The sequence below is a fragment of the Lynx canadensis genome, chromosome B4 (assembly GCF_007474595.2).
Source record: "Lynx canadensis isolate LIC74 chromosome B4, mLynCan4.pri.v2, whole genome shotgun sequence".
In the NCBI taxonomy this organism is placed as follows: Eukaryota; Metazoa; Chordata; class Mammalia; order Carnivora; family Felidae; genus Lynx; species Lynx canadensis.
The window spans coordinates 79,125,591-79,136,470 of NC_044309.1; the positions used below are offsets into that span (position 1 = coordinate 79,125,591).

The window sequence follows — 10,880 nt, forward strand, 5'->3', positions numbered from 1 at the left end:
TGAAGGGTATCAAAATGCTCTTAAGTTGGGGGTGCCTGAGTGGCTCAGTTGGTTGAGCATCTGACCTTTGATTTTGGCTCAAGTCATGATCCCAGGGTCATGGGTGGAGCCCCAAGTCAGGCTCCACACTGAGCGTGGAATCTGCTTGAGAGTCAGTCTCTCTGTCTCTCTCCCCCCGCCTCCCCTCCCCTCCCTCTTTCTCTCTCCTCCCACCTCCCACCTCCCCCCAAAATGCTCTAAGTGGATACAAAGGCTTCAGGAAGCATAGAGATAGACCCATTGAGAGTGTCTTGGCCAGGTCCTATCATGTCTGTCCTGTCTTCCTGTGCTCAGGTATCCTGGGAGTAACACTAGCTTTAATGCCTCAGCTGCCCTGCCCTGCTCCAACGTGGGTGATAGAGGCTCTTGTTCTCTCCCCCACATATCCCTGTTACACTTGTCAGGACCGCACACGTCAGCAGTAGATTCTCTGGAATTCTATTTACATATGTTTTTTCTCTCACCAACTAGATTGTTAAATTCCTCAGAAGCACATTATCTTACGCTCTTGTGTATCCCTCACATCTAACACATTACGGTAAAACATCGTTTTGACTAATAAACCTTGTACTGTACTTATTGGTTGATAACGTGTCTCCTTATTCTCTCCATCACCAGACTCTTGGTGATCCCAAAGCACCGCGTTTGCGATGCTATTGACCCGCGAACTTCCCAGGTTTCTTGCTTGCCTGTCATTCACTATGTTTATACGACCCACGTGGAGTAGCATACATTGCTTTGCAATATTGTTATGAACTGGATATTTTTAAGATTTTTATAAGTTCCTTGAGCGTAGGAAGCCTGTTTGCTACAACTTTGCTATGCCAGGCGGGCGAGGTTTTGTGAAAATCACGAGCCGCTCTACAATTCAAGTTAAAGACTCCAGCCCTTCTTTCTCTTCCGGGATGGAGGATCATAGAGATGTTCGGCGCAGCGAGGCCTCCAGGCGCATCCATCGAGATGCGCAGAGGGCGGCTAGAGCGTTGCTCGCCGAGGCGGCTTCCGTTTCGTTAGTCCTCCTTCCCAACATGGCGCAGTCAGTTAACATCACCGAGCTGAACCTGCCACAGCTAGAGATGCTCAAGAACCAGCTGGACCAGGTGAGGACGGGCGGCTGACACCCCTTTCCCGCCTCACACCACTTTTGCCCACGCGTACTCCCTCGCCCCCATTCCTCCCCCCTTTGGAATGCTTGCCTTCCCCTGCGAAACCCCCACACCATCCCAGGATGAGCCCCCTCTCCGGCAGTGCTTCCCCTCTTTCTCCAGCTCCCAGACTGACCCTGTCTCCCGTCCTCCCTAGGAAGTGGAGTTCTTGTCCACGTCCATTGCCCAGCTCAAGGTGGTACAGACCAAGTATGTGGAAGCCAAGGACTGTCTGAACGTGCTGAACAAGAACAACGAGGGTATGGGGTAGGCGCGTGAAGGCGACATGGGGGATGTGGTGAGCCGGCTACTCTCGCCCCGCCTTCTAATCCAGTTGTCCTTACCTGAGAAGAGAAAGCAATCCACTACGTATTGTATGCCGCTACGTGAGCCCTTTGCATGTTGCCTGCCTAGAATTGAAATGTACAGGACATTCCTCTACTCCTGTTGTCCCTGTTTCTTACTATCTCTGTGCTGTGCCGTATTGGAACTCCCTTTAACGTCTTAACCTTCCCTGCTTGTTTGTCTTAATTGCTTTCACAGGGAAAGAATTACTCGTCCCACTGACGAGTTCTGTATCCTTTCGACAGAAACTGCTACCCTGCTGTCTCTTTTTCTCTCTCACCTGTCTCTCTCGAGGAAAAAAAAAAAAGGTGGGATTAGTTTTGATTACTGCAGAGTGTCCCCATGATTCTGAGAACACTCTTATTATACACACTTTATACCTCTCCTAGCCTGGGGCCAATATCCAGCTAATGCTTTGTGAGCACAAAGTCATATGTAGAATTGAGGTGTGATTATTTCCCTTTGCTGTTTGAGAATATCCTCTAATATGAAGACAAAACAGGTGTGTTTACACTTTGACTAATAACTTAGAAGACATAAACGATAGAAGGATAGGATATAGAAACAAGGGGGTCGGCTCTGTGTGTGAATCCTCAATTTTGGTTTAACAGTGGCTATTTCCAAACTGTTGTTACTAAGAAATCTGGATTGTTTTACTTGAATGAGTGAGTTGTGACAGTAGGGCACCTGGAAGCTGAGAACTGACAGGCTGAAAAGAAAACAACAGAAGTAGTGTCATAGGGATTGGCCACTTAGCATTAAGTCCGTCGGGAATTAGCTAGTGATTTTGTGATTGGGGCTGTTGAGGGAAAGTGGTCTGGCTATTTTTTTTTTAATGTTTTATTTTTTTTATTTTTGAGAGTGAGAGAGAGTCTGAACAGGGGAGGGGTAGAGAGAGAGAAGGAAACAGAATCCAAAGCAGGCTCCAGGTTTGAGCTGTCAGCACAGAGTCTGACGCAGGGGCTCGAACCCATGAACGGTGAGATCAAAACCTGAGTGGAAGTTGGACCTTTAACTGACTGAACCACCCAGGTGCCCTGAGACTGGCTTTTCACTTTTACTACTCCACAGCAGTAGGAAAACACTGTATGTAGTCCTTCTGGAGGGGCTAGTGGGAAGAATTATAAGAACTGCTTGGAGAATGGGAGGGCCAGAGGCCCAGCATATGTCCTTTCTCCATAAGGCACCGAGTTCTCTGTCCCTCCCCATCTGGAGTGTATAGGTATAGTTCTAAGGCCTCCAGATCCTTCAGTCCTTGTGCCTTGTAGCTTTTTAGAAAAGGCCAAGCAGGTTAGCTGACAGGGAATCATGACTCCTGTTGGGCTAGTTTTCCCTTAATCCTTACTTCTCAGATGTATGTCCCGGGGAAGCTACATGATGTGGAACATGTCCTCATCGATGTGGGAACAGGCTACTATGTAGAAAAGGTGAGTGGAAGTAACCACGTGGATGCCTCTCTGATCAGGGAAAGGAAGTTTAGGGGATGAGCTAGAGTGCAGCATGGGGTCCCCTCTTAGCCCTTCATTTACCTCTGGCCTTGCAGACAGCTGAGGATGCCAAGGACTTTTTCAAGAGGAAGATAGACTTCCTCACCAAGCAAATGGAGAAAATCCAGCCAGCTCTGCAGGAGAAGCATGCCATGAAACAGGGTAAGGTTGGCCTGGAGCACCTCTTCACTCTTTCTACCTCCATGATAAAGAACGTGGATTCCAGTGTGAACTGGGGGCATCCCCTTTGCTAGACTAAAGCCATGTCTTTCTGTTTGATGTCTAGATGTGTTATTGTCTAGATTCTGTGCATTAAAGATTCACTATTTGTGGATTCCTGGGTTGGGTGCTTGAGAATTTTAGAAGAAGGAAATTATATCTTTGTTCTTGAAAAGTTCCTATCTAATGGGATGGAATGGGGGAAATGATATGTGTAAATGAACACACAGGAAAGAAATACAGCCCTAACTAAGGACTAGCCGTTGCAACCCTGGTTACACATTAGAATCACCCAGGAAGTTTAAAAAGGAAGCCCGAGTCCGATCCAAACCAATTAAATCAACCTGAGGGTGGGGGAGTTCTGGGGGTCAGTGTTTGTTTAAAAGCTCCCCAGGTAATTCCGTTACACAGAATTGAGAAGCACTGTTCTAAAGGCAAAACTTTCGTCCACAGTATAATTTTCTGGTTATGTTTGAATCATTTAGGACTGTATTTTGTTCATTTTTATGTCCCAGTGGTTATCATATTTAGACACATTGTAGACTCTAAATTTGTGTGTGTCCCCCAGTGAATCACTGTGTTAAAAGTTTTATTAACTGTACTTGGTTGTCCACCTGTCCTTAATTTTTTTCTCACTTCCTGAACTCTGGGTTCTCCCCTCTAGCTCCAGACCAGGGTCTGAACGCTTCTTTTTTTCCACAGCTGTCATGGAGATGATGAGCCAGAAGATTCAGCAGCTCACAGCCCTGGGGGCAACTCAGGCTACTGCCAAGGCCTGAGAGCTTGTATCAGAAATGGGACAGAGGGACCCTGCTTCAAGGAGCCTGGGACTTTGTGGGCGTGGCTTCCTGGGGTCAAGGAAGGGAAGGGTCTTATTCATGCTAATAAATGTGCCAGCTGGGCAGAATGTTGGTCTTTTCTTGCATTAAGCAAAGGACTAGTGGTGAGACCGGAGGGCGGTGGTCGAGACGCTGTGCCCCTCCCTAGAGCCTGCTCTCTAGGGATGGGGCGGTGCTTATCTCGGAGGCTCCACCCTGAGCCTCTCGGGGAGTTGGGGAGAAGTACCCAGCGGACCTGGTCTTTGCGGACGGTTGCCATGGGAACCGTCCAGCGGAAATGGAACTGAGCGGGCTCTTCCTCTTCCGGGTCGGCGGCCCGCCTCCCCACGGGGGGGAGGCTGCATGGGTCACCGCTCCCTGCGTGGTCTTCTGCCTCTGCTGCTGCTGCGGCCGCCACCCTCCCGGGCCGGGCCCCGGACGCTCAGCCTGGAGTCCGTCCCGCCGTCCAAGCGACCCCGCGGCAGCCGCATGGCACCGCCCCGGATCGGGACGCACAACGGCACTTTCCACTGTGATGAGGCCCTGGCGTGCGCCTTGCTGCGCCTCCTGCCCGAGTACCGGGTACGGTCGGCCGAACGTGCTTCCGGGGCGGGCCGCGCCCGTGCGCCCCTCCTCCCTCGCGACCCCGGCCGCCCCCTCACCTCCTGTGTTCCCTGCAGGACGCAGAGATCGTGCGGACCCGGGACCCCGAAAAACTGGCCGCCTGTGACATCGTGGTAGACGTGGGTGGCGAGTACGACCCGCAGAGACACCGATATGACCATCACCAGAGGTGAGCTCCCAGATACCATTTCTTGAACTCCTTTGACTTCGGCTCTCCTCCGCTCCGAGGCAGCCGTCCGCCGCGGTGGTCTGGCCCGCGTCAGCGAAGGGGACCGCCTCATCCTTGAAAGCCAACCCCCTAGTCCCGCGGGACGGCAGCCCGCCAGCCCTCCGCCCGCTCTGCACCCGTCCATCCTGCTTCGGGCCTCCCCTGGCTCCCGGGCCGGCCTCTGGCCCCTCGCGACCGGCCGCCTTCCTCCGCTCAGCCAGGCTTTCCTCCCACTGGCGCCGTCCTCGCCCCCGTCAGCACCCCAGCCCAGTGTCGTCCTTTCACGTGTCCGTGCCTCTTCAGACAGCTGGGCCCACGCGGTGGCGGTGGTTGGTGGCCGCTCAGACGTGTGTGGTCTTCCGCTTCGTTTATACTCTTCCACTGGGAAGTCTTTCTTTTCCGAGGCCAGCACATCGTCCGCAGGACCGTTCCAGCCCTTTTCCCCTCTCCTCAAGGCCCTGCCTCCTCCAGCTCCCCCGGGAAAAGCTCTCCCACTTTTCCAAGGAAATTGAGCCTCTGCGGGCACACCCTCAGATTCCCACTCCCAGGCATCCTCAGCCCTCAGCTCCCTCCGTCCTGTTCAGGAAACTCATTCCCTTCTCTTCGCCCCTTTCCAGATGTTATTACTTATAACTCTGGGGTCTCACACCGCCATTCTCCAGAACCCCAGCCCTTCTGCTGCTTTTTGCCCACCCCTCCCCTCTCCCGCCTGGAAATCAAAGGAGTAACCGAAAAACAAAACCCTCCTTCATATACACCACACTGTTGAAAGTGGTGATCTCCGAGAGATTATGAGGATGTTTTATTTTAATTCTTTTTTTTTTTAATTTTTTTTAACGTTTATTTTTGAGACAGAGAGAGAGAGAGAGAGAGAGCATGAACGGGGGAGGGGCAGAGAGAGAGAGAGGGAGACACAGAATCGGAAGCAGGCTCCAGGCTCCGAGCCATCAGCCCAGAGCCCGGCGCGGGGCTCGAACTCGCAGACCGTGAAATCGTGACCTGAGCCGAAGTCGGACGCTTAACCGACTGAGCCACCCAGGCGCCCCATTATTTTAATTCTCTTTAAGTATTTCTCTCCCTCGCTTCCTTCCCAAGTGTACATATTACGTTCATAAATGATGTGGTGTGGGAACCCTCTATTTATAGCCTCATCTCCTCCCCTCCCTTCAAAGCCTGTCTTCAAAAGAAGAGGGGACCCTGGCTCCACCTCCCTTCCAGTTCATTCCATTCATTCATTTAGCTGGTCCTCTCCCAATCTCTCCACTGGCAGTGCTCATGGAAAGGGCACCGGTGACCTCACCACCAAACTCAGGTTGCTGGCTGAAGGTCTCACTTCAGTTGACCTCTTTGGGACATTTTACAGTATTGACTAATTTCCTTTTTTCTCATGATTTTATATACTTTTTTTAAAATTATGCAGCATTTGATACATGAAAGAATGTACGTTTTCGGAATATAAAACCTGTAATGAACACCTAAGAACCAATCTCCCAATCTAAGAACTAGAACATTAACATTACCTTTGCATCTGTGCCAAGTACTTCTTCCCTGTCCCATCCCCCTGTGTCCCCAGAAGTAAGCAGTATCCTTAATTTTGTGTCCATCTTGCCCTTGATCTCCCGTGTAGTTCAGCACATGTCTGTTTTCCATCAACAATTTAGTTTTGCTTCTTTTTGAACTTTTACCTGAGGGAGTTACTATGTTAGTCTTTATACCTTATGGACATTTTATAAATATTTTTGTACTTACTAATAATAACACTAAAACAAAAAATGAGCTCCCTAGGGGATTATGATGGACTGGTAGTTAGAAATTACAGCTGTGGTTGGTTTCTGTTTCCCTGAGAACTGCCCTACCTTTTCCCTATTCTCTGTGCCACTGAGAATTCAAATTTCTGCCTTCCTCACTTACCTACACCGCTGCAGGTAATCTTGCATGCATATATATATATATATATATATATATATATATATTTTTTTTTTTTTTTTTTTTTTTTTTTTTTTTTTGTATGCCAGCCAGCACAGTGCTCTAACAGGCACTTATCCACTAAAGTGTCTCAGTGGCTCCCCACTACATATACATCAAGTCCAAGCTCCAAAATACAGCGGACAGGGCCTGCCCTGATTTGGCTCCTGCTGACCCTTCCAGCTTTATTTTTTGGCACTCCTCGCATCCCAAGCTTGCCTTTCTTGCAGTTCCATGAAAAGATCTCTCAGCCATCGTACACGTTGTTCCATCTGCCTGGAACGCCTTTTCTCCTTCACTCTTTGTCTGGCTGGCGACACCTACTGATTCATCTTTTGGCCTGAACACACTCCCTCCCCCTTCCCTCCTTATCGTTGTTTATAACCTAGCTAGAGCATTCACTTGGTCGTTTGTGTGCTTGTCTACCTTTTCTTTTTTTTTAATTATTTTTAACGTTTATTTATTTTTGAGATAGAGCATGAACGAGGGAGGGTCAGAAAGAGGGAGACACAGAATCTGAAATAGGCTCCAGGCTCTGAGCTGTCAGCACAGAGCCCGACGCGGGGCTCAAACTCACAGTCTGCGAGATCATGACCTGAGCCGAAGTCGGCCACTTAACCGACTGAGCCACCCAGGCGCCCCGCTTGTCTACCTTTAATAGATGAACTTGAAGGCAGGGACGTTGTCTTAGGTTTTTTTGTTTGTTTGTTTTTTTGTAATCCCTAACGTCTAAAACACAAAGCCTGGCATGTAGTAAGCATTCAATAATCCATTGTTGAATGCGTGTATGAATGGGGACTCCAAGCTGACCTCCATGTAGAACCCCAAGGAAAAGCTGAAGCCTTCACAGCTGGGCTTCCTCCTCCCAACTCCTGACTATTCTCCAGTGTCCTCACCCACTCGTGTGTGCACATGCACACACACACTGTGGGTTTCCTGGGGCAGCTCTGCCTCAGCCCCACCTCCCTGTGCTCCTCAGATCTTTCACAGAGACCATGAGCTCCCTGTCTCCTGGGAAGCCGTGGCAGACCAAGCTGAGCAGTGCGGGACTCATCTATCTGCACTTCGGACACAAGCTGCTGGCCCAGTTGCTGGGCACTAACGAAGAGGACAGCATGGTGGGCACCATCTATGACAAGGTGGGGACCCGAGGACAGAGATGACCCATATATGCATCTCCACCGGCTGGGAGTGGGCCTCACGCAGGACTGGGCCTCAGGTCAGGATTCCTGGCCCAGAGCTAGCCCAGCACCCTCTCCCTCAAGCTCATCTTCTCACAAGGAGACGGTCAGTCTCTCTCATCTCTGTCATGGGGCGGTTGTGAGAAGTGGATGAGGTGGTGTTTGGAGAAGGGCTTTGAAAACTGTAAAGCAGCATTTCCTGGTCCTTTTCTTGACCTGACATGCATTAACAACTTGGTAATAGAGGTGGCTGCTTACGTTTGGAAGCATTAAGGCTTAGAGGTTCTGGCTGCCCTGAAGGGGGGTCGGGGGCAGATCTCGGACGCACGGATTGGGAAGCTCAGCTGGGAAGGGTTTTGATTACGAAAACTTCTGCAGGTTCCATCAGCAACCCCTGCAAGCAGCTCAACACGTTCCTGCTGCGGGGAGGGGATGGGGCCACTCACCCTGGCACACGTGTTACATCAAACAGGGATTCTGAGGACACCTACTTGACCCCACTCCTATGAAGCTCACAAGTCAAACTTCAGGAGTGCCTGGGTGGCTTAGTCGGGTGGGCGGCATACTCTTGATTTTGGCTCAGGTCATGATCTCACGGTTCATGAGATTCAACGCTGAGTCGAGTTCTGTGCTGAGCTTGGAGCCTGCCTGGGATTCTCTTCCCCTCTGCCCGTCCCCTACTCGTGCATGTGCACTCCCTCTCTCGAAATAAATACATTTAAAAACATAAGTCAAACTTCAGATTTAGTCAGCTCTGGTCGTTGCAGAGGCCATTGAGTTCATTTCTGTCTCCGCTTGCCTGTCATCTGCCCCTGTGACACAGGAGGAGTATGATCCAAAGGAGTGAAGAAATATAAATGGTTGAACTGGAGCTTTTGGAATACTAAGGTTTTTAGACTGCTGGAGTCTGCTTTCCCTTTTGCTGAGGAGTTTCTAAGCAATTAAAGGAGGTTGTACCAAGTTTTAACTGAGCATCATGTTGGGGTCCAGACCAAGAGGTGCTGGGCACAGAGGAGTTTATCGGCTCTCTCCAAGAACAGCACTTTTCTGCAAACCGCAGACATATTGATATTGTAGGCCTGTGTGTCGGGCAGTTTTGCTTTAAGCATTGATATCGCATATCATTTCTACCCCCCAGGCTCTTGAGGCCCTGCCCTGCCATTTCTGCAGGCTCAAGAGGTACAGCACATGGCACATTCTGGGCTTCCCTGGGACCACATCCCAGCTTGTGTCTCCTCCAGCTGTCTCTCTACCTGACTTGTGTTTGGCCAGACCCCTCTGTACCTCATTCACCAGGTCACTGAAGAGCCCTTTCGGCCTCCCTGGAGACGCACCCACTCTCGGCTTTGTCCACTCTCAGCCAGAGATCCATCCACTTCCACAGAGCCCCTCATGGAACTTGTTCTGAAGTCAGCAGCCCCCACCCCACACACACTGGCCTTGACTCAGGCTCCGCACAGTAGCGGAGGGAGTGCTGGATTAGAAGTCGGGTGATCAGAATTCCAGCCCCAGCACTGTTAGCTTGACCTTAAGCCGCTGAACTCCCCAGTTCCCCCTTTCCTCGTCCAATGAATGCCGAGAGGCTTCACGGGACTGTCGTGAAGATTCAATGAAAGAGTGTGTGTGCACATACTTTGAAACCTAGACCACTGTATGCAAGTGGTAGGTACCCTCAAGAGCATTTCTCCCGCTGCTGCCTTAGATGTACGAGAACTTCGTGGAGGAGGTGGATGCAGTGGACAATGGGATCTCCCAGTGGGAGGAGGGAGAGCCTAGATATGTGCTGACCACCACACTGAGCGCCCGGGTTGCTCGGCTTAATCCTACCTGGAACCAGCCCAACCAAGACACCGAGGTAAGGAGAGCCCCAGGGGAAGGGACTGTGAGGCACGTAAGTGCTTCGGGGGAGGAAATGAGAGTGGTTGCCTCTTCCAGTCTTAGCAAAGTCAAAAGTTGGGGCCGGCACCATGGTTCTGATTCCCACGATTCCCAGGCCGGTTTCAAGCGTGCAATGGATCTAGTTCGAGAGGAGTTTCTGCAGAGAGTGGGCTTCTACCAGCACAGCTGGCTGCCAGCCCGGGCCTTGGTGGAAGAGGCCCTGGCCCAGCGATTCCAGGTACAGGCCTGGGAGGAGGCACTGTGGTTCACGAATTGGTGACTGCTGGTAGGCTGCCGGTCGGCAGGGGCTCCCACTTTCATCCTGAACCTTCCAACCATGCCTCCCTTTCAGGTGGACCCAAGTGGGGAGATAGTAGAACTGGCCAAAGGTGGATGCCCCTGGAAGGAGCACCTCTACCACCTGGAATCTGGGCTGTCCCCTCCGGTGACCATCGCCTTTGTTATCTACACTGACCAGGCTGGACAGTGGCGGGTACAGTGTGTGCCCAAGGAGCCCCACTCATTCCAGAGCCGGTAAGGCCCTTAGAGGACCGCCCTGCAGACCTTCAGGTCTGTTTCAGCCCTTTATCAGAGGGAGCCACTAACCTTGGCCTCTTCTGTGCTCCCTCTCTCTCTTCCTCAAGGCCTCCATTTGGTCCCACCAACTTCCTCTTTCTGCTCACTTGTAGGCTGCCCCTGCCAGAGCCATGGCGGGGACTTCGGGATGAGGCCCTGGACCAGGTCAGTGGGATTCCTGGCTGCATCTTTGTCCACACCAGCGGCTTCATTGGTGGGCACCACACCCGAGAGGGTGCCTTGAGCATGGCCCGTGCCACCCTGGCCCAGCGCCCAGTGCCGATGAGTCCCACAAATCCCCTACCCTAATAAAATGCCATCTGTCTCATATTGATCAAGTCCTTGCCCCATTATTGCCCTGCACCCTTTTGGGAACCTGCCATGGTAGGTACTTT

General features: G+C 51.2%; 2 protein-coding genes across 2 annotated transcripts; both read left to right on the forward strand.

Moving 5' to 3' along the window:
* Nucleotides 1–1,034: 1,034 nt before the first annotated feature.
* Nucleotides 1,035–4,142, forward strand: PFDN5 (prefoldin subunit 5). Its single transcript, XM_030322723.1, has 6 exons — nt 1,035–1,139; nt 1,342–1,444; nt 1,728–1,759; nt 2,882–2,956; nt 3,073–3,178; nt 3,938–4,142. The coding sequence occupies exons 1-6, from the start codon at nt 1,068–1,070 to the stop codon at nt 4,012–4,014; spliced, it is 465 nt and encodes a 154-aa protein (XP_030178583.1). The 5' UTR covers nt 1,035–1,067; the 3' UTR covers nt 4,015–4,142.
* A 255-nt stretch (nt 4,143–4,397) lies between these two features.
* MYG1 (MYG1 exonuclease) lies at nt 4,398–10,819 on the forward strand. Its single transcript, XM_030322722.1, has 7 exons — nt 4,398–4,635; nt 4,734–4,846; nt 7,830–7,989; nt 9,734–9,886; nt 10,025–10,147; nt 10,262–10,443; nt 10,599–10,819. Exons 1-7 carry the CDS (start codon nt 4,417–4,419, stop codon nt 10,792–10,794), a joined length of 1,146 nt encoding a protein of 381 aa, XP_030178582.1. The 5' UTR covers nt 4,398–4,416; the 3' UTR covers nt 10,795–10,819.
* Nucleotides 10,820–10,880: the final 61 nt, after the last annotated feature.